This window comes from Schistocerca americana, chromosome X, assembly GCF_021461395.2.
Source record: "Schistocerca americana isolate TAMUIC-IGC-003095 chromosome X, iqSchAmer2.1, whole genome shotgun sequence".
Classification (NCBI taxonomy): domain Eukaryota; kingdom Metazoa; phylum Arthropoda; class Insecta; order Orthoptera; family Acrididae; genus Schistocerca; species Schistocerca americana.
Window position 1 is genome coordinate 925,020,661 of NC_060130.1, and position 24,049 is coordinate 925,044,709.

Consider the following 24,049-nt stretch of genomic DNA (forward strand, 5'->3'; position numbering starts at 1 on the left):
AAACCTCCGCAAAAGCCCAAATTTCTAACATTCTATTTTCATGGTCCTTTCGCGAAATGTACGTTGGCGGCAGAAGAACCATTCTGCAGTCAGTCTCAACTGCCTGTTCTTTAAATTTGCGCAATAGTGCTTTGCAAGAAGAGCATCGTCTTCCATCCAGTGATTCCCATGTTAGTTCAACACGAAGAAGTTGTGTGTTGATGGAATCTACCGGTAAAAAATCTAGCAGCCCGCCTCTGAATTGCTTCGGTATCTTCCTTTAATCCGACTAGGTGCGAATCCCAAACACTCGAACAGTACTCGAGAAGCTACATTTTTCTCAAAATTCCTCCAATAAAACTAAGTCGAGCGTTCGTCTTCCCTACTGCCAACCTGACGTGCGCATTCCATTTCATATCACTTTGCAACGTTAGCCTAGATATTTAATCGAAGTGACTTGTCAAGTTGCACCCTACTAATGCTGTATTCTAACGTTACAGAACTATTTTTCCTATCCATACGCATTAACTTTCATTTACCTACATTTAGAGCAAGCTGCCATTCATGAAATTTTGTACAAGTCATCTTGTAAGAAAGTGTAATGGGATAGTTACCTTCACTGTGCACATGAACGGCTTGACATAAAAATGGTTCAAATGGCTCTAAGCACTATGGGACTTAACTTCTGAGGTCATCAGTCCCCTAGAACTCAGAACTACTTAAACCTAACTAACCTAAGGATATCACACACATCCATGCCCGAGGCAGGATTCGAACCTGCGACCGTAGCGGTCGCGCGGTTCCAGACTGTAGCGCCTAGAACCGCTCGGCCACCCAGTCCGGCAACGGCTTGACAAATACTGTTCTTAGCTCCCTGAGGCTGTTCACGCTGTGCGCAGACGGTGCAGTTGTGAACAAAATATCACACCTCTATAAACTTTTTACGAAGACTTAAAGGTGATAGGTACTTGGATGAAAAACAGGCGGCAGACCCTCAACATAAATAAATGGAATGTAATGGTCGTAAGTAGAGAAAAAGACCTGGTAGCATTTGGCCTGTACGATCAGTGATCATTCGCTGAAACCACATACAACTTATACATAACCGTATATTTTCGGGGTAATTTAGGGTGTAACTACCCTATAAATGAAGCCGACGGGAAGGCAGATGTCATGCTGAGACCTATTGGAAGACCCCCAAATAACTGCTTCACCTAAAGACAAGGACGCTCACAAACCCCTCGTTCCACCTATTCTAGAGTATTGTTTACTGGCTTGGGGATGCTGATCAAGCAGTATTTACGGAAGAAAAGAAGGTATTAAAAGAAATGATGCGCGCTTCGTCGTGTGTTTGCCTATACATTGCGGGAATGCCCCGGAAATACTCGCCAAAATCCGATGGGAGGCGATTCTAGAATAGCGCTGTACATCACTCAGAACTTTACTCATGAAACTACTACCGTCCACTTCCCACTATCAGCCAAGAAACATATCTTTCCCCAACTTAATGACTACGAAAGCGAAGGAAGAGGAATTAGAATGTGCGCAGAGCGGCAACGACAGTCTTTCTTCGTGTATACCATCCGAAATTGAGAAGGGAAGGATAACGGTGGGAAGGGGAATAATCTTTCAATACACCATTTACCCGCCGACACATACCATTCTGTGGAGTTTTGAGTACATATCTGGTGTAGTAGGGTATAAGTGTACATTGTTTCCCACGCGTCAGCTATGGACTTGATGAAATATACGTACTTTTATGTTATGTGAGAATGATTGGGTAGATACAAACCTTGAGATCGCTTCTACTCATACCGAAATAGTTATCGACGTTCGGCTCTAGTTGCATCTGCGACTTTCCGTAATAGAAAAAGAGAGGTGGCTATGTCGTATATTACAAAGGAAAATTGCAGTTAACAGTCGCTATTTGCGTTATATTTACAATTGTGATGCACCCTCACATGTGAAAGGCCTGCACATTATGTTTGCAACCCATTGTGCTCATATATCAAACGTTCATGAAATGAAATAACAAAATGCTAGTGTTACAAACAAATGCTAGACCCACTATTTGTCTTATGTAATAACTTAAGTGTACACCATCCCTAGATGGATGAGAAAACACTCGAAACGGGTAAAACGCAATAAAATAAATTTGATAATATAGTGACTGTTTGCTGCAGTTTATGCCTCAGTAAAATCGTCTTGATCAAAGTATCTCGTCATTTGCGACAGTAACATATTAAGTTTAGTTTTTGATGTTTAACACAGACGTCTATTACAACAGTCTCCTGAACTGTAAATGTGGTGAGCGGCCATCATTTTCAAAGGAGATTCTACGTCCATTGTTAGTGACAGATGGGTGCCTTATCCTGGAACGCACTGATGTGTCAATGATTTTTTCTACAATATTGCAAATCATTTCCTGCTATTAGGGCACTCAGCTGTGGAAACCAAACAACTTCTACTCTGATGTCTTATTGCTCCATGCTGGAAATGTTATTAGTCTCATTAATTTCAGAACCTTAAACGAAGCAATTTTCCTACGTAGGCTTTCATTTATTGTGAAATAAATACTCATTTCAGTATTTAGCAGTTACTTAATTGCACCCACTTGGGCATTATCAGGCTATATGCCAATAAAATTGTTACGCTGACAGTATGTTATGATCCACACATCAGTATGAGAAAAAGGTAAACATGTGATGCTTCCCCCAACAACAGTCTCGGACAAGTTCAGTGGGTAGGGGTACAATCATTAAATATGTGAAGTCCACAGATTTCATTTTAGTCGAGAACTGTAAAGAAAGGAATGGGAGGTTAGAGTTTAGCCTAAAATCTCATCTACTGGGTTCGTGGTTCATATGTTGAGTCTTAAGAGGCAACAGTAAAAAGGAGATTAATTAAGGAGGAAAGACATCTTATCATAAGAAAAGTGCTTCGAACAAGGAAGGCACAATATGAGAAGGTGTCAAGAAAACTCAGGGAACCCTTAACAAAGTCAAGATGAGTTCGTAAACACCATTACCTTAAATTGGTGCATAAGTACATAGCGTCTTTCCACATATAATAATAATAGATATACATAAGAGAGACTTTAGTCATCAATAGTATATTCTCCTTCACTATTTACAACAGTCTGCCAACTCTGGGGTAACTTTTCTACTTCGCGACTGCATAAGTCACGTGGTTTGGAGGCGAAGATCTCGTCTAGTCATGTTCGGAGCTCGTTTTCATCCGGAAAGGAAGTTTCTTGAAGGTTGTTCGATAGAGAGCGGAAAAAGTGAAAATATGGGGGCGCAGCATTAGATGAATAAGGTGGGTATGGAACGACTTCCCGACCCAACTTCTGTATAGTGTTTTTTGGTAGTCTTGCAGAATGCGAGTGCTCGTTATCGTAGAGTAGCATTACTTCACGCAGTATTCCTGGACGTTTTCCTTGGACTGCGTCTGCAAGACTAGTCAGTTGTTGACATTAAATGTCAGCAGTGATGGTTACACCTCGGGGAAGCAATTCGGAGTACACCACATCATCGCTGTTCCATCAGGTACATAACGCTATCTTTTGGGATGCGCAAAGGTCTTTGTACAGAGAGTTGCTGCTTTGCTTGGGCTTAATCATTACATTCTCTTCCTTGTGTTACCGTAAAAACACAATTTCTCGTTACCCAGTAACGATGTAGGATAGGAATGGTAGGTGTTACTGACGAGCCAGTTGATGAGAAGCAAGCAGTGATGCTGATTTTTGTGAGTTTGGCTTAGAGTATACCCACACACCCGATTTTTGAACCTTCCCCACTGCATTCAAATGTCACGCGATGGTGGGATGTTCAAAATTCATATCTGTTAGTTCTAGAGTACACTGACGTGGACTACAGTGGATTAACGCGTTTAAGCGATCTTCATCAAACCCTGAAGGTGTTCCTGAACGTGTACAGTTAGTAATGTCAAAACAATCTTCCTTAAAACGAGAAAACCATTTTCTAGCCGTGCTCTGTCGAATGACATTATCCCCAAACACGGCGCAAATGTTTCTAGCTGCCTTCGCTGCTGTCACCCCTCTACTGAACTCAAAGACTTTGTCGGAAATGTTCCGATTTCTCCACTTGGTAATCCTTTTTTCAGCATCTCCATTTCCTATCTCCAAATGAAAAAATGACGATATATACACTCAGATGGCAACAGTGAACTACAAATAAAAAATGATAATCGGTAAACAAACCCATACCAACCGGAATACCAGTATGAAAAACAAAAACGCTACGAGATTATGCACCAACCTAATACATTGACGTCATTACAGACGGCGTACAAACTCGAATTGGTGGAAGGACCACTCTCGGCGGTTCTCATAAATAACCTAAGAAAACCAGACAAATCTAAATGGCTGAATGTGAGTTAGAACCTCGTTCCTCCCGAATGCGAGTCTAGTGGGTTTAACTCTGTGCCAAGACAGTGGTTCAAGATTTTGTAGATGATCGAAATTTATGACAGTATCTATACATTCCTTGGTATATTTTACTGATAGTGTAGGTTAATGCTGCTAACATCGGTTAGAGCCACCACCAAAATGTTCATCTGACAGTACCTCAAAAGCTTGTTGAATTCCGGTGTCTGTCCGGGTCACGTCATAAGAATTTACGAACAAGAGTTCTCCAGCTTAGAAATACGCCGTGAAAACTTCATATCGCACCTCAAAAATATGTTTTATAGTTTCTTTCCTCTTCTTGCATTTTTAAGCGGTAGATAGCAATAATTATTTGGCGTGAAATTCGTACGCATTAATTATTACTTACATGTCTCTACAGTGACGTTGATAGTTAGATAAAGAGATTTATGAAATCTATACTCAACTCAATAAATCATTCTCTTTTTACATAATAGTGATTTATCACTTTTCCTAACTGTTTTACAGCTATAACCGTATGGCACTGTATGGACAGCAATATTATGAGTAATTTTTATAAAACAATGAGTTGATTCCGGAATAAAATTAGTGAAATATTATTGAAACGTAAATTACAATGTGTACTACTTCACAATTTCTATAAATAAGGCAGCTGCATAACCCTATATTCTCAGATCTGTTCCGAACACCGCACATCCTGGCTCACTAGCAAGTTGTGTTGCGCAGAACTTGGTTAACACTGTGGATAGCTTCTCGTATGCCTAAAACAGTATAGCAGAATGTCAGAAAAATTACTTAGTGACGAGCGTTGGCAATTCTTTTTGCAGATACTGTAGCGATGACTGTCTTCTCCACAGAAACTCCAGCATAGACATGGAATTACAAAAACGCAGTGAATATTTCAAACATTAAAATTTGCAATTACTCAGAATTCCCGCCTCATTGAGGTGCATACCACATCACTAGTGAACCAGTGGGAGAGGTAGGAATGGATGTACGGAACAGAGGACTCATCCTCTCAAACGTGATACACGGACAAAGTAAATAAGGAAACTAATAAATAAATAAAAGAAAAAATATCTTGTGCTGTATAGCGCTTAAGAGGAAAATACCCTAAAATACCGGCAGATTTTCTTAAAATAAGTCAACATATTTCGCTGCCAAAGTGCAGTAAGGCATTGACTATTGTGAACGTGCACAGGAACGGAGAAACCAGCGGAAACGTCTCGACACCGACGTGACTGCAGCCCGCAGTGCACCAGCAAGGATACCTGTGGCCACCGCCGAGGATTCTCTGTCCCAGTCCGAAGAGGTAAACACAGCTCTATCATTTACAATACCCTCAAGATCCGTCTTAATACACAATAAAATTGGTTACAGATAAGAGGCACACTCGAACAACGTTGTAACAAACATCAAAAAAGTTTGCAGCGAAGAAATAATAAAGTTTGGAAATCACAGATAATGAATAAATATGAAAGTTTTACTGTCGTTAAATCTAATACTCATACGTAAAGGTGATGGCTGTATAATACTGACCCCCATTCAGTAGTACGTACGGTCATGTTCATTATCGAAAACAATCTTGTTCCATCCGGCAATTCATGCATTTAAAATGTGACTGGTATATCATTCCTCTCAAAGGAACTGTGCCTCTTCTTTGAAAGATACTGAGTTCCTAATTGGTTTTCTAGTTCAAACCACAATATCTCCATTACAAATCAAATTAAGGGCTTGTGGGACTTTGAAAAGCGTTTCAGTCCAAGAACACGCTAATGAGACCAGTGCCGAACATTTCCAGCAGTGTGTGTGGGGCATTATCGTATCGGAAAATGCAGCTCACAGCTGGGGAAATTGCTTGCGTCACGAAGTCGCTTACTACTCGTATACTCCTAGCTCACTCATTTGTTACATAGTTTAATTCTTAATTTCTTTGCGTGTTTTTGGTACCTGCGTTGTTTAATTCATAAATTTCAGGCGTATTATAGTATTTGAGAGTTGTAGCATCGCGTTTTAGTACCTGAATAGTGTAAATTCGCGTAGTCTCCTTCCGCCGCCGAGCAGTGTCAGCAGTGCGCAAGTAGCAGCATTACTGCATTTACTAGGCAATCTTGTATTTTAATAACCGTTTAAATTTTGTCGATTTGTTTGCGCTCTCTGTAGATTAGTTCAGACGTTCTTTGCAAAACAGTTTTTAGCATGGATAGGGACTGCAACTGCTGTGTTCGGATGCAGGCTGAGTTGGCATCCCTTCACTCCCAGCTTCAGGCAGTGTTGGCTTCGGTCACACAGCTTGAGGCTGTTGCCAATGGGCATCACTGTGGGGGTCCGGATGGGGGTTTGTCGGGGACGGCCAGCTCGTCCCACGCATCCCCCAATCGGACTACGACTGTGGTTGCCCGGGATACTGCCCGCATTGAGGCTGATCCCTCACCTGTGGTAGAGTGGGAGGTCGTCTCAAGGTGTGGCAGGGGGCGAAAGACATTCCGGAGGGCTGAACGGAAGGCCTCTCCAGTTTGTCTGACGAACCGGTTTCAGGCTCTGTCTCAGGCTGATACTGATCTTCGGCCTGGCATGGCTGCTTGTCCTGTTCCAGAGGTTGCCCCTCAGTCTGCAAGATCCGGGCGGTCGCAGAGGGTGGGCTTACTGGTAGTTGGGAGCTCCAACGTCAGGCGCGTAATGGGGCCCCTTAGGGAAATGGCAGCAAGAGAGGGGAAGAAAACCAATGTGCACTCCGTGTGCATACCGGGGGGAGTCATTCCAGATGTGGAAAGGGTCCTTCCGGATGCCATGAAGGGTACAGGGTGCACCCATCTGCAGGTGGTCGCTCATGTCGGCACCAATGATGTGTGTCGCTATGGATCGGAGGAAATCCTCTCTGGCTTCCGGCGGCTATCTGATTTGGTGAAGACTGCCAGTCTCGCTAGTGGGATGAAAGCAGAGCTCACCATCTGCAGCATCGTCGACAGGGCTGACTGCGGACCTTTGGTACAGAGCCGAGTGGAGGGTCTGAATCAGAGGCTGAGACGGTTCTGCGACCGTGTGGGCTGCAGATTCCTCGACTTGCGCCATAGGGTGGTGGGGTTTCGGGTTCCGCTGGATAGGTCAGGAGTCCACTACACGCAACAAGCGGCTACACGGGTAGCAGGGGTTGTGTGGCGTGGGCTGGGCGGTTTTTTAGGTTAGATGGCCTTGGGCAAGTACAGAAAGGGCAACAGCCTCAACAGGTGCGGGGCAAAGTCAGGACATGCGGGGACCAAGCAGCAATCGGTATTGTAGTTGTCAACTGTCGAAGCTGCTTTGGTAAAGTACCAGAACTTCAAGCGCTGATAGAAAGCACCGAAGCTGAAATCGTTATAGGTACAGAAAGCTGGCTTAAGCCAGAGATAAATTCTGCCGAAATTTTTACAAAGGTACAGACGGTGTTTAGAAAGGATAGATTACATGCAACCGGTGGTGGAGTGTTCGTCGCTGTTAGTAGTAGTTTATCCTGTAGTGAAGTAGAACTGGATAGTTCCTGTGAATTATTATGGGTGGAGGTTACACTGAACAACCGAGCTAGGTTAATAATTGGCTCCTTTTACCGACCTCCCGACTCAGCAGCACTAGTGGCAGAACAACTGAGAGAAAATGTGGAATACATTTCACATAAATTTTCTCAGCATGTTATAGTCTTAGGTGGAGATTTCAATCTACCAGATATAGACTGGGACACTCAGATGTTTAGGACGGGTGGTAGGGACAGAGCATCGAGTGACATTATACTGAGTGCACTATCCGAAAATTACCTCGAGCAATTAAACAGAGAACCGACTCGTGGAGATAACATCTTGGACCTACTGATAACAAACAGACCCGAACTTTTCGACTCTTTAAGTGCAGAACAGGGAAGGCCGTTGCAGCATCCCTGAATATGGGAGTTAATAGGAATACAAAAAAAGGGAGGAAGGTTTATCTGTTTAGCAAGAGTAATAGAAGGCAGATTTCAGACTACCTAACAGATCAAAACGAAAATTTCTGTTCCGACACTGACAATGTTGAGTGTTTATGGAAAAAGTTCAAGGCAATCGTAAAATGCGTTTTAGACAGGTACGTGCCGAGTAAAACTGTGAGGGACGGGAAAAACCCACTGTGGTACAACAACAAAGTTAGGAAACTACTGCGAAAGCAAAGAGAGCTCCACTCCAAGTTTAAACACAGCCAAAACCTCTCAGACAAACAGAATCTAAACGATGTCAAAGTTAGCGTAAGGAGGGCTATGCGTGAAGCGTTCAGTGAATTCGAAAGTAAAATTCTATGTACCGACTTGACAGAAAATCCTAGGAAGTTCTGGTCTTACGTTAAATCAGTAAGTGGCTCGAAACAGCATATCCAGATACTCCGGGATGATGATGGCATTGAAACAGAGGATGACACGCGTAAAGCTGAAATACTAAACACCTTTTTCCAAAGCTGTTTCACAGAGGAAGACCGCACTGCAGTTCCTTTTCTAAATCCTCGCACAAACGAAAAAATGGCTGACATCGAAATAAGTGTCCAAGGAATAGAAAAGCAACTGGAATCACTCAATAGAGGAAAGTCCACTGGACCTGACGGGATACCAATTCGATTCTACACAGAGTACGCGAAAGAACTTGCCCCCCTTCTAACAGCCGTGTACTGCAAGTCTCTAGAGGAACGGAGGGTTCCAAATGATTGGAAAAGAGCACAGGTAGTCCCAGTCTTCAAGAAGGGTCGACGAGCAGATGTGCAAAACTATAGACCTATATCTCTGACGTCGATCTGTTGTAGAATTTTAGAACATGTTTTTTGCTCGAGTATCATGTCGTTTTTGGAAACCCAGAATCTACTATGTAGGAATCAACATGGATTCCGGAAACAGCGATCGTGTGAGACCCAACTCGCTTTATTTGTTCATGAGACCCAGTAAATATTAGATACAGGCTCCCAGGTAGATGCTATTTTTCTTGACTTCCGGAAGGCGTTCGATACAGTTCCGCACTGTCGCCTGATAAACAAAGTAAGAGCCTACGGAATGTCAGACCAGCTGTGTGGCTGGATTGAAGAGTTTTTAGCAAACAGAACACAGCATGTTGTTATCAATGGAGAGACGTCTACAGACGTTAAAGTAACCTCTGGCGTGCCACAGGGGAGTGTTATGGGACCTTTGCTTTTCACAATATATATAAATGACCTAGTAGATAGTGTCGGAAGTTCCATGCGGCTTTTCGCGGATGATGCTGTAGTATACAGAGAAGTTGCAGCGTTAGAAAATTGTAGCGAAATGCAGGAAGATCTGCAGCGGATAGGCACTTGGGGCAGGGAGTGACAACTGTCCCTTAACATAGACAAATGTAATGTATTGCGAATACATAGAAAGAAGGATCCTTTATTGTATGATTATATGATAGCGTAACAAACACTGGTAGCAGTTACTTCTGTAAAATATCTGGGAGTATGCGTGCGGAACGATTTGAAGTGGAATGATCATATAAAATTAATTGTTGGTAAGGCGGGTACCAGGTTGAGGTTCATTGGGAGAGTGCTTAGAAAATGTAGTTCATCAACAAAGGAGGTGGCTTACAAAACACTCGTTCGACCTATACTTGAGTATTGCTCATCAGTGTGGGATCCGTACCAGATCGGTTTGACGGAGGAGATAGAGAAGATCCGAAGAAGGGCGGCGCGTTTCGTCACAGGGTTATTTGGTATCCGTGATAGCGTTACGGAGATGTTTAATAAACTCAAGTGGCAGACTCTGCAAGAGAGGCGCTCTGCATCGCGGTGTAGATTGCTCGCCAGGTTTCGAGAGGGTGCGTTTCTGGATGAGGTATCGAATATATTGCTTCCCCCTACTTATACCTCCCGAGGAGATCACGAATGTAAAATTAGAGAGATTAGAGGGCGCACGGAGGCTTTCAGACAGTCGTTCTTCCCGCGAACCATACGTGACTGGAACAGGAAAGGGAGGTAATGACAATCGCACGTAAAGTGCCCTCCGCCACACACCGTTGGGTGGCTTGCGGAGTATAAATGTAGATGTAGATGTAGACAACGCTCATAAGTCACCTTGAAGTTCAATTTCAGCGTGGGTCTCGTCGATAATGGCAAACCATTGTGGAATATCCGCTATACAGTAAAGGTTGGAGAAGATGTTCTGAAAGCTATCCACCCCCTAGTCTTTCCCATATCCACACACGCCTTACAACACAGACACGTTTAAAACCATAGTCTTTGCACGACATGGTTCCATTGGTAGAAAGTCCAGGTGCTGTGTAGTTTGGAACAATGAAACATGACCTTTGCATTGTTGACGGATGCAAAAGTGTCTCTTTAATGTTCAACTGTTGCCTGATAACTTTAGTTTTTCTTATAGTATTATATTAATTGGACGGATATTTCGCACCAACTCTCAAGTGTGTCAGGATACAAGATAACCTCCTAATAAATTATCGAATGATGTCCAGGAAGCACCAGCTAACAGAGTGCTGACAATTTGCACGGGTGGAAAGTGTGTAAGGTCCGATACGACGCTAACGAGACACAAAATAACACTATGGCACAGAAAACTTCCAAAGGATTTCCAGTAGAAGGATACATTAAAATACCTCATTAATGTTACAGATAAGTAGAAATTGTAATTTCACAGCATGGTGTTCACTTTATTTGGACCAAAGCATGTTCATCACACACTAATTATTTCATGAATGCTACAGCTACTACAGTAATGACATCTAAGTAAAGTTAAACAAAGTTTTTCTTAAAGGAGTTTCATGGTTGTTGCGCAATTTATTAAAGTAATTTTATTGAAATTTGCATTTGAAAATCCATAGAGTGGTCAGTAACGCTAAATTTATAAAAGGATATGTCTGCTGTAGCTAATAATACATGGTATTACATTACTGGCCATTAAAATTGTTGCACCAAGAAGAAATGCAGATGATAAACGGGTATTCATTGGACCAATATATTATACTAGAACTGACATTTTCACGCAGTTTGGGTGCATAGATCCTGAGAATCAGTACCCAGAACAACTAACTCTGGCCGTAATAACGGCCTTGATACGCCTGGGCATTGAGTCAAACAGAGCTCGGACGGCGTGTACAGGTACAGCTGCCCATGCACCTTCAACACGATACCACAGTTCATCAAGAGTAGTGACTGGCGTATTGTGACGAGCCAGTTGCTCGGCCACCATTGACCAGACGTTTTCAATTGGTGAGAGATCTGGAGAATGTGCTGGCCAGGGCAGCAGTCGAACATTTTCTGTATCTAGAAAGGCCCGTACACGACCTACAACATGCGGTCGTGCATTATGCTGGTGAAATGTAGGGTTTGGCAGGGATCGAATTAAGGGTAGAGCCACGGGTCGTAACACATCTGAAATGTAACGTCCACTGTTCAATGTGCCGTCAATGTGAACAATAGGTGACCGAGACGTGTAACCAATGGCACCCCATACCATCACGCCGGGTGATACGCCAGTATGGCGATGACGAATACACGCTTCCAATGTGCGTTCACCGCGACTTCGACAAACACGGATGTGGCCATCATGAAGCTGTAAACAGAACCTGGATCCATCCGAAAAAACGACGTTTTGCCATTCGTGCACCAAGGTTCGCCGTTGAGTACACCATCGCAGGCGCCCCTGTCTGTGATGCAGCGTCAAGGGTAACCGCAGCCACGGTATCCGAACTGATAGTCCGTGCTGGTGCAAACGTCGTCGAACTGTTCGTGCAGATGGTTGTGTCTTGCAAACGTCCCCATCTGTCGACTCAGGGATCGAAACTGGCTGCACGATGCGTTACAGCCATGCGGATAAATGCCTGTCATCTCGACTGCTCGTGATACGAGGCCCTTGGGATCCAGCACGGCGTTCCATACCCCCCTGAACCCACCGATTCAATATTCTGCTAACAGTCATTGGATCTCGACCAACGTGAGTAGCAATGACTCGATACGATAAACCACAATCGCGATAGGCTACAATCCGACCTTTATCAAAGTCGGAAACGTGATGGTACGCATTTCTCCTCCTTACACGAGGCATCACAACAACGCTTTACCAGCAACGCGATCAGCTGCTGTTTGTGTATGAGAAATCGGTTGGAAACTTTCCTTATGTCAGCACGTTGTAGGTATCGCCACCGGCGCCAACCTTGTGTGAATGCTCTGAAAAGGTAATCATTTGCATATCACAGCATCTTCTTCCTGTCGGTTAAATTTCACGTCTGTAGCACGTCATCTTCGTGGTGTAGCAATTTTAATGGCCAGTAGTGTCATTATACGACCTAAGCACCCTGCCTAGCGTTGTGCGGGAATCAGTGGCGTGAAAGTCTGCTCCGATCGCCGATACATTGTGCCTCGTTCCACGGACTCTGTCAGCTGGCGTATTATTTTAAAACGTGGGAGGCGGGGAAGAGGGGGGGGGGGCAGGCAGAAGCGGACGGGGGAGGGGGGAGGGAGCTTGGAAGATGTTCGAGAAAATAGTTTTAGTACTTCAGACTTGTGTGTCAGTAAAATACACTCACAGAGCTGTCCAAACTTAAACTTTCCACAGTAACGGTTGTGCATCGACTGACTAGCTCAGATACTCTTGCTCGACGCCAGTACTGCAGTTGACTATTGCAGTCTGTGTATGATGGAATGTTCTTTTCTCTTACAAGTGTAGCTGTATTTATTAGGGTACATGAAGTAGCAGAACAATCGACGATTTTCACCTGAAAATCTTCATCTATTACTTCAAGAGCCTTTGCATGGTATGAAAATGGAAATGTTGTGTGCTTTTAGTGTTGCACGAATTACTGTACGGATCTTTGTCCAGCAATCCATAACTTCTCATGGTTATGTGAACACTGTATTGCAAAATTTTTCAGTTCCTCATCGTCATTTTCTTAGGGCCTTTGTGCTACTTCAACACGGGGTCTGCCTTGTTTCTACGGATTTGGCTACGTTAAAGTCAGAGGGTGGCCGGATACCCTTCCTGTCGCCACCCTGCACCCCCTGGGACGGAAATTAGTGTACCGCAGCTGTCTGCGTCGAGTGTATGCTATGAAATAGTGCGAACGTGTTTCAAATGTCTTAGAGGCTTGTAACTGAGGCGTGACGTAAGCACCAGCCGGTATTCACCTAGTGGGATGTGGAAAACCGCCTAAAAACCACATCCAGGCCGGCCAGCACACTGGCCCTCGTCGTTAATCCACCGTGCGGATTCGATCTCTACCCGAGTCCAGGAAGCAGCGCATTAGCGCTCTCGGCTAACCTAGCTGGTGTTGCAACATTTTTCAGAAAACTAACAGTTATCGAAAAGACCTACAATTATTTCATGCAGGACAGTACAAGAACGTACGTCGTCAATGCGTCAGTTAATTATGACGAGGTGAGTTTTTATGACAGGAACCATCCTCGTAAATTTGTCATAGACACATTGACGGTGCGTGTACCTGTAGTAGTCTAGCATTAAGTTACCGTAAGTATTTTGTTAGCTGTTTGTTCTCTGAAAAAAGTTTGTAGTTTATTTTCAGGTACCCATCAAAAGTCATGGTTGTTTGGAAAATCATCGGCCCAATAATTCGCGTCAATGTAGCTACACGCCGCAGTCTTGTTTTCAAATCATACAGAGGCTCTTGACGTAACCGATGACGATTTTCAAACAACATCGATTGTTCCGAAAGTTGATACACTTCGAAAAATGCATGCGACACCCTATCAGCAAAAAAGAGCATATTAGAATGAACCAGTCCATCAAGCGCAGACAGCAACAGTAAGTTGTAGCACTCACGTTATTTGTGTGAACTGGTCTGTCGGTGTATTATCGTTACGTAGTAAGACTTCAGTCTCCGTTTGTGTGCATTTCTGAGAGCAAATGCTGATACAGGTTGCCGCTTAGCGCTGGTGAAAGCGCTTAATTCGTACGTGAAACGGTCTGCATTTCAGTTCGCTCAGAATTTCATACTAAAGGTTTTTCTCCTCATTCTCTTTAAAAAGCGAAAATTTTCCGAAGGTGTTTGGTCCCCAGTGGTTATCCATAGTAGGCAAATTACCATACTACTTAATCTGATTTTTTTTACCAATGCTCTGAATAGTCCGGTGGCATCACTGTATCACTTCAAATGAATGCCAATACAGCTGCGTAACAAGCTTTCCAATCCTTGTCCCTTCACTGCTTCTACTCCGTTTTTAAGGACCCCGACGTTGAATGGACATTAAATTCTTAGTCTTAGTTCCGAATTTTCCGCAGTATCAGTGTTTTGTTCATCCGAAGACTGGCGGGAAATATTTTGTGATCTGAAACGAAACAAGCGTTGCTGACTTACTTGAATGCGCTGCTACTGTTAAAATTTTCAACACGGATATCCTAGAAATGTTATTTCCGTTTAACTCATCGGCATATTTATGATATTCCCAGCGTGGAAAAATCCACGTCACATGTGAGACGTTAAGATAATTACGTTTTTATGATTGCCTGCACGGTACATCGCCTTCAAAACACATCGGAAAGGACAAGTTGTCCATAAGCCAGTTAGAAGCTGACATCACACAACTCTCAGTGCCATCCCAAATAATACATTTTCATGGTCGAATCCAGCATGTATATATTGGACATTATGAGAGAATGTGCAGTACAAGCACTCGGGAGCCGCATTCGATACGAGCTGGATTTGAATCCCGTTGCGGCGTTCTCCATTTATGTGTCCTGTAGTTTACCAAAGTCACTACAAGCGAATTTCGGAACTTTAAGTAAGGCGCGCCTTATTCCATCCGCTATCTGTATTAAAACTGAGTTAGATCACCTGCCTAGCGAGATCGCTAACAAAGACGAAGATTGCTCTTATTATCGCATTCCGTGACAGTTCTCCAGGAACAAACTAAAAAAATGGCTCTGAGCACTATGGGACTCAACTGCTGAGGTCATTAGTCCCCTAGAACTTAGAACTAGTTAAACCTAACTAACCTAAGGACATCACAAACATCCATGCCCGAGGCAGGATTCGAACCTGCGACCGTAGCGGTCTTGCGGTTCCAGACTGCAGCGCCTTTAACCGCACGGCCACTTCGGCCGGCCAGGAACAAACTGATTTCATTAAATAATATATGAAAATACCCTATACTCAAGTATGTGTCGTATTCTCATACACAACTGTTTTTTCCCAAAAATCATAAAAAAATTCTTCTGTCTGCTTTGTATCCAACAGCTGTCAGTCTCTCGTTCATCATCTAATTTAGAACATAGAGTTATTCCACAGGTCACGGTTTTTGAAAGTGGGAGCGGTGCTACCGAGACACGAAATAACACCCGCTGACAGGTGTGACACTTCATCTCAGTTCTCAAAACATCTTGACTGCAACGTTGAACAGACGATTTCCTGGCTAAATCACAGCAGAAAAAGCGATACATGGTCACAAAAAGAGGAAACACACAAAGTAAAATTGGGGATTTTGAAACTTGAAGAACTGAAGAAAGGGGAATTCAATTATGTATGTAAGTCCTTTAATTATAATAAATGAAGTTTCTTACGTTTCGAGATTTCAAACTGCAGTTTGACGGTGAAGGAAAGTAGCCTTGTGAAGCGACACACAGCCCGTGACGTATACCTCTGGCTGATCGATGCAGCTCGTCCCCGTTTCTTTCACAATGTGCCTCCTCTTATTTGTAAAGATGTGATGCAGTTCTTAATCTACACGAGCGTTACGGCCACATCTTTTATTAGTTCATTATTAATGTGTCCTTTACCAATAGTGATTGTCTTTTGTGTTTTTACAGCAAAAACAACGTAATAATCGCAGATTTATGATTTATGGTAGCCATCAGTTTGTGTTACTACGTACGTCTAGGTTTGATTAGACATTCATGATAAAATGTTTGTTGTTAGCACATGAAACTCCTCGAACGCAAGAACTGAGCGTCGGTTTTGTGGTCCATAGAAGTCTCATAAACGGCAAAAAGGAAAATATCGTGATGCGCTTAATCATTCTTGTGGATTTGTTTTATCCACATCTGCATCTACATCATACTCCGCAAGCAACCTAATGGTGTGTAGCGGCACCGGCCGTGGTGGCGGAGCGGTTCTAGGCGCTTCAGTCCGGAACCGCACGACTGCTACGGTCGCAGGTTCGAATCCTTCCTCGGGCATGGATGTGTGTGACGTCCTTAGGTTAGTTAGGTTTAAGTAGTTCTAAGTTCTAGGGGACTGATGACCTCAGATGTTAAGTCCCATAGTGCTCAGAGCCATTTGAACCATTTGGTGTGTAGCGGAAGGTACTTTTTGCACCTCTAACTGAGTCCCCCAACGCTGTTCCATTCGCGAATAGCGCATGGGAAGAATGATTGTCGGTATGCCTCTGTATTGGCTCTAACTAATCGAATTTTCTCCTCGTGGTCATTACGCGAGACGTATGTAGGGGGAAGTAATATGTTGTCCGACTCTTCCCAGAAAGTGCTCTCTCAATAATTCAATAATAAATCTCTACGTGATGCACAACGCCTCTCTTGTAACGTCTGCCAGTGGAGTTTGTAAAGCATCACCGTAACGTTCTCGCGTCGACTAAGCGATCCCGTGACGAAACCTGTCGCTCTTCGTTGGTACTTCTGTAACTCTTCTATCAGTCCTGTCTGGTAGAGAGTTCAGATAGATGAACAGTACTCAAGAATGAGTCGAACAAACACCTTATAAGCCACTTTCTTCGTGGATGAGATACGTTTCCTCAATATTCTTACCGAGCGAGGTGGCGCAGTGGTTAGCACACTGGACTCGCATTCGGGAGGACGACGGTTCAATCCCGTCTCCGGCCATCCTGATTTAGGTTTTCCGTGATTTCCCTAAATCGCTTCAGGCAAATGCCGGGATGGTTCCTTTGAAAGGGCACGGCCGATTTCCTTCCCAATCCTTCCCTCACCCGAGCTTGCGCTCCGTCTCTAATGACCTCGTTGTCGACGGGACGTTAAAACACTAATATCCTCCTCCTCCTCAATATTCTTCCTATCAGTCTGAGTATGACACGTGCTTTTCCCACTATTTGTTTTATAAGGTCATTCCGCTTAAGGTCGCTCCGTAGAGTTACTCCTAGATGCTTTACGGCAGATACAGTTTCCAGCGGTTTGTCATCAATTGTGTAGCTCTGCGTAGTGAATTTCTTCTCCTATGTTTGCGCAATATCTTACATTTATTTACGTTCAGGGTCAGCTACCAGAGCCTGCATCATTCATCAATTCTCTGGAGGTCATTCTGAAATCGTTACTCTTTTCTGGCGTTGCTACTTTGTTATAGACAACCACACCATCTGTGAACAGCCTTAGAGACAATCCGACACTTTCTGCTATATGATGATGTCCTCCTCGCCGTGTCCGGCGACAGCGACTCCGTCAGTCTTCTCTGTCCTTGTTGTGGTAGGCTCGGATGTGGCTCGCGAATCCGAATTTGGCTTTGAATATCCTGTTGCATGAAGCACAGTGAAGTTGACCAGCAGAGTTGTAAGTATACGTGTAGACAGGCTTGAGCTGAGATTTTCGGAGCTCTCTTTTAGCATCCAGGTTCATTAGACGCTTTTGCTCGAATTGTTCGATGCTCTTATGTACAGTTGATCGCCACTCCGATCGGCGCAATGCTAGCTCCTCCCAACGGTTGCTTGGAATGCCACAGGCTGCAAGGTGGCGTTTAATGGTGTCTTTATATCGCCGGTGTTGACCACCTTTCCTCCTCTTCCCGCACGAGAGCTGCGAGTAGAACACCGCTTTAGGTAGCCTACTGTCATCCATGCGTACTATGTGACCACTCCATCTCAGTTGATGTTTCATTATTAAAGCTTCAATACCAGCCAGTTTCACGCGGCGCAAAATCTCCGTGTTTGGGACACGGTCTTCCCATTTGATGCGCAGAATTGATCTCAGACATCGAAGATGAAATTTATCTAGCTTCTTAATGTCAGCTTTGTAACAGCACCAGGTTTCCGAGGCATAGAGTAAGGTGGATAATACTACTGCTTTGTAGACTGCAATTTTTGTTTGTAGTTTGAGATCATGTGATTTCCATACTCGGTCATTAAGCTTACCGAAGGCTGAGGCTGCGCTGGCTATACGCGCTGCGATTTCCGTTGTCAGGCTGTTGTCACTTCTAATTTGGCTTCCCAAGTATTTGAAATTTGACACATTTTGCAAGGGTTTGTTATTTATCTCAATACTGGAGTCATCTGCATTAAGACCTCTAAGTGGCTGTTTGAGAACTTGCGTCTTACTGACGCTAATGGCTAAGCCAAATCTTCTGCAGGAGGCATTTAGCAGATTTATGTAAGTCTGAAGAGTTCCGCAAGAATTAGCCATCATGCATACATGATCCGCGTAGAGAATCTCTAAGATGGATAGTTTGGTTACGTGACTTTTTGTTCTGAGGCGAGAGATGTTGAAGACACTTTTGTCTGTCCTTGTGTCGAGGCTAATTTGATTACTACAGGCTTTGGTCGCGTCTCTCATAACAACTGCGAAGTAAAGTGAGAAGAGTGTGGGAGCCAGAACACAGCCTTGTTTTACACCACATGTCACGGGAAACTGTTCTGAGAGCTTGTCCTCATGGCGGATTTTTGCCATCATGTTTTCATGAAACTGCCGAATCAAACTGACAATTTTGTCAGGGCACCCGTGGGACACGATCAAAAGCTTTTTCCAGATCTACAAAGCACATGAACAAAGGCCGATGTTGCTCTAAGCTTTTCTCTTGCATTTGTTTGACAACAAATATGGCATCCACTGTGCCTCTGTTTGGGCGAAAGCCACACTGGGTCTCTGGTAGCAGTTTTTCTGCAAAGTGTGTTAACCGGGTGTTAATTATGTGGGCAAGGACTTTTCCCGCTGCTGAGAGAAGAGAAATGCCCCTGTGGGAGCTGCAGTTTGATATGTCACCCTTGCCTTTATAGATCTTGGAAATACAAGCATCTTTCCAGTCTTGTGGAATCATTTCATACTTCCAAATCCTTAAGATCAGAGCAAACAATGGTTTCTTGATGTTTGGCCCCTCATATTTATATAGCTCTGATGGCAAGTTATCTAATCCTGCTGTTTTGTCATTTTTCAGCTTAGCCAGTGCTGAAATGAATTCATCGTAGGAAGGGGCATCCGCAAGTTGTTCGTCAACTGGCAGGTCTTCAAGTCCTTCTATGTATGGAATATCGGTTGTCTGATGGTCGGGATTAAGAACGTCATTAAAATGTTCCGCCCACCGAGACAGGATGTCACTCTGTTGCGTCAGCCGACAACTTTTATCTTTGTTATAGACTGGTGCTATCTTCCCAACTCTTGAACCAAAGATAGTTTTCAGGGACTCAAAGAATCTGCCAGTTTGGTGTGTGTCAGCATATAACTGTATTTCATTTGCTTTATTTGCCCACCAACTGTCTTTGAGAGCACGTACCTTCACTTTCAGATTGTAATGCGCTGCTCTACGCTTGTTATCATCAGGGGTGCGAAGAGAGGTTCTGAAATCATTAATTAGCTTTCTGATCTCTGGATCTGTGTCGTCAAACCAGTCCTGGTGCTTCTTCTGAGGCTTTCCCAAGACTTCTGAAGCACAGCCACGCAGTCTGCTAGCGTGTGCGCTCCACTGTTCATCTATAGGGGCAGATTCAGATATCAAAAGGCCATCGACACCAAATTTTTCATCCAGTTTTACTCTCATAGTCTGATCATTGGCCAAGATTTTGCAGGACAATTTTGTTGGTATTTTGTGTGAAGCTCGGCGTGGTGCCTTCAAAGTTATCTTTAATTTGGACCTCACGTGTCGATGGTCTGTCCATCCCTGAGCGCCTCTCATTGCACGTGTGACCAGTACGTCACCAAGATCTTTTTTCCGTACTATCACATAATCCAGAAGGTGCCAGTGTTTAGATCGCGGATGCATCCATGTCGTTTTATATTTTTCAGGCAGACGAAAATATGTATTTGTCAGACAGAATTCAAACTCGGCACATGGAGTTAGAAGATCCAAACCATTCGAGTTGCATTTTCCAATCCCATGGCGACCGAGGACTCCATTCCAAGCACTCAAATCATTCCCAACACGAGCATTAAAATCACCAAGTAACAGAAGTTTATCTGCAGAAGGAATATCCCTAAGGACATGTCGGAGGTCTTGGTAGAACTTGTTCTTCTCTTCATCCGGAGATGGCAATGTAGGTACGTATACATTGATCAAGTGAAGATATTTCTTGGATGCCAGGTGAAGTCTGAGTGTTATTATTCTGTCACTGATACCTTTTGAGAGTTCTGTTAGTGAACATGCCAATTTATTGCGTATGGCAAAGCCTACCCCACTTTCCGCCCTTTCAGTGGATGATTTTCCACTCCAGTAGTAGGTATAACCTCCGAGCGGTTCACATAACTGTCCAGAGTCACTAAGACGTGTTTCACTTATGGCGGTAATGTCGATGTTATATCTAGCCAGTTTCCTTGCGTTAAGTCCTGTCTTTCTCTCTGGGCACTGATTATGGTCGTTATCCTGTAAAGTACGGACGTTCCAGACTCAAATCATTAGATATTTAAGGTAACTGTTTATTTTATTATTTTTTTGACCGCATATGTTAGTGAACAAGTGACCGCAGTTTGCCACTTGTGCTGGGTTGAGACGGGCTATGTTTAGGCCACCTTTTCTAGGCCCCTCCCTGGATTAGGGAAAGAGAGCGATCCTAAATAGGGCTGCTTTGACGTCTGACGAGCTGCCGAACCAGTCCTCCCGTCTCTCACGAGTACCAGAACGACCATCACCGTCTGACCGCCTAACGTGCAGAGCACCAACTAAGGTTCAGGTACACCAAACCCTTGCCTCACATCAGTACTCCAGCACCGCAGGACTTTCAAAGCTCATAGTCCATTGAAACTTTGCCGGAGTCATCTGCGCGTGAAGGTATTTAAAGTGGACAAGCAGTTGCGCAGATGCAGATCCACTCTCTCGTCCTCCGCCTCTGGTTGGCAGTGGATCGTAGGGCCGATACGACTGGCAAGAGGCAGGGGATGCAGTGAATGGCCATATGCCACTGGAAGTATCCTGACATACGCCCTTAAGGCACGTCACAGGTGCCTTGCTTCGTCGGTACAGAAGCCGTGAGTGTTTACCTATCGATATTACCCGCCTCCTACACCGATGAAGAGACTGACGGAAGGGAAGAAGGAAAGGGAAGGGACTGGAAGGGAAACGGAGGAAAGGACGGTAGGTCGTTGTGAGGCACACTTCGTCTGGCTCCTCTGCTGAGACCTGACCGGCTAGGTTGAACCTGCCAGTAGCTACGCTACCACCGGTATAGCTCTCAGCATCACAGGAACACGCAAACTCTCCCACCCGCACGGACAGTGCTACGATAAGGTGGTGCCTCTACGATAAGGTGGTGCCTGCTTTATAATTTATATGTATTGTAAACAGTAACGGTACTATCACACTTACTTGGGGTACACCGGAAATTAATTTTACATCTGTCGATATTGTTCCGTTAAGAGCGACGTGTTGAGTTCTGTCTCCAAGCAAGTCTTGAATACAGTCGCAAATCTGCTCCGATACTCGATAAGCTCGTATTTTTTCGCTAAACGGCAGTGCGGGACGGCATCAAATGACTTCCTGAAATCAAAGAACATTGCATCAACCTAAGCGCCATTGTCTACGGCACTGTGGATCTTACAGAGGAAGAGAGCGAGCTGAGTTTCGAAAGACCTCTGTTTGCAGGATCCATGTTGATTTTATAGAGGAGAATTTCGTTCTCCAAGAACGTCATAATTCTCGAGCACAAAACATGTTCCGCAATTCTACAACAGATTGACGTCAGCGATATAATTCTATAATTGTGCGCATCTGTCCTACGGCCCTTCTTAAAGACCAGAATGACTTGCGCTTTCTTCCAGTTGCTAGGTACTCTTCGTTGCTCAAGCGATCTACGGTAAATTATTAGGAGATGGGGAGCAAGTACTTTCGTAGAATCTTTGTAGAATCGTATAGGTATCTCATCTGGTTCAAATGGCTCTGAGCACTATGGGACTTAACATCTGTGGTCATCAGTCCCCTAGAACTTAGAACTACTTAAACCTAACTAACCTAAGGACATCACACACATCCATGCCCGAGGCAGGATTCGAACCTGCGACCGTAGTGGTAGCGCGGTTCCAGACTGAAGCGCCTAGAACAGCTCGGCCACAGCGGCCTGCATCTCATCTGGTCCTGACGCCTTTCACGGGTAAGCGACTGTAGTTGTTTTTCTATTCCGCGATCGGCTATCTCAATATCTGGCATTTTGACGTTCGTACGACGATTGAAAGGAGGGACCGTGCTACGATCCTCCATAGTGAAACAATTTTGGACGCCCGAATTCAGTATTTCGGCCTTTTCTCTGTTATCTTCCGTTTCGGTGCCAGTATGGTCACCAAGTGAATGAACAGATGATTTTGACCCACCTACTGATTTTACATACGACCAAAATCTCTCAGTGCTTTTACTCAGATCGGTTGACAAAGTTTCACTTTCAAAGTCAATGTGCGCATCTCTAATTGCTCTCCTTACTCTCATTTTCGCCTCTCCTTACTCTCATTTTCGCTTCGTTCAACTCTCGTTTGTCAGCTAGGTTTTTACTTCTCTTGAATCTCAGGTGAAATTCTCTTTGTTTACGTATCAATTTTCTAACAGAGCTTTTATAACTTGGTTGGTCTTCGCCATCCCTTAAGACCTTACTCGGAAAGTATTTTTCTAGGGCATATTGCACGATCCCTTTGAATTTTTTCCATTTGTTTTCCACATCTTCGTCCTCATCACCGAATATTTGATGCTGACTGATCAGTTACTCTGAAACTTGTATCCTGTCAGTCTTGCTAAGCAGAAATATCTTCCTACCTTTCTTAATAGTCTTTGTCAGATCCGTTGTCACAGATGCTGTAACACAGCTTTATGATCACTGATACCTTCCTCTACGTTAACTGATCCGATGTGTTCTGTGTGAAGCGCTCCACCACTAGAACTCCTGATCCTGGCGGTCTATAAAAGCATCCGATTACCACTTTTGATCGATCTTTAATACTTAACTTCACCCAGATTGATTCACAATCGGAATCCGTGATAACCTCGCTAGATATCATCGAATTCCTTATCGCAATAAACGCACCGGCACCATTGGCGACTAACCTATCCTTAAGATAAACATTCTAAAGTGGACTTAGGATTTCGTTGATATTATGTGAACTAATTTTAGATACACACCTACAGGGTGACAATTATGGAACTATAGGAAAAAAGGTAAATTAGTTACAAACTATGCCATGAGCACACTTTATTCAACTTGTAAAGGCCCCTACAGATATTCTGATTTATGTTATGACATGTTCGATATGCCTGCCATCATTGGCTGGCTCTGAGCACAATGGGACTTAACTTCTGAGGTTATCAGTCCCCTAGAACTTAGAACTACTTAAACCGAACTAACCTAAGGACATCACACACATCCATGCCCGAGGCAGGTTTCGAACCTGCGACCGTAGCGGTCGCGCGGTTCCAGACTGTAGCGCCTAGAACCGCTCGGCCACCACGGCCGGCACCCTCATTGGTGATGATGTGGCGCAGACAAGTAGCGAAATTCTGCTGGACTCACTGAAATGTCAGAACATTGATGTTTTCGATGACCTCCTGAATGGTTGTTTTC

At 44.0% G+C, this 24,049-nt stretch overlaps 1 protein-coding gene across 1 annotated transcript in view; it reads left to right on the top strand.

The window, feature by feature from the left end:
- The window catches only part of LOC124556403, a 692,955-nt gene that overhangs the window by 578,384 nt on the left and 90,522 nt on the right, over positions 1-24,049 (top strand). Inside the window, exon 12 of the mRNA XM_047130364.1 lies at positions 5,589-5,699. Coding sequence (XP_046986320.1) covers positions 5,589-5,699 — 111 coding nt within the window. The remainder of the gene's footprint in view (positions 1-5,588; positions 5,700-24,049) is intronic.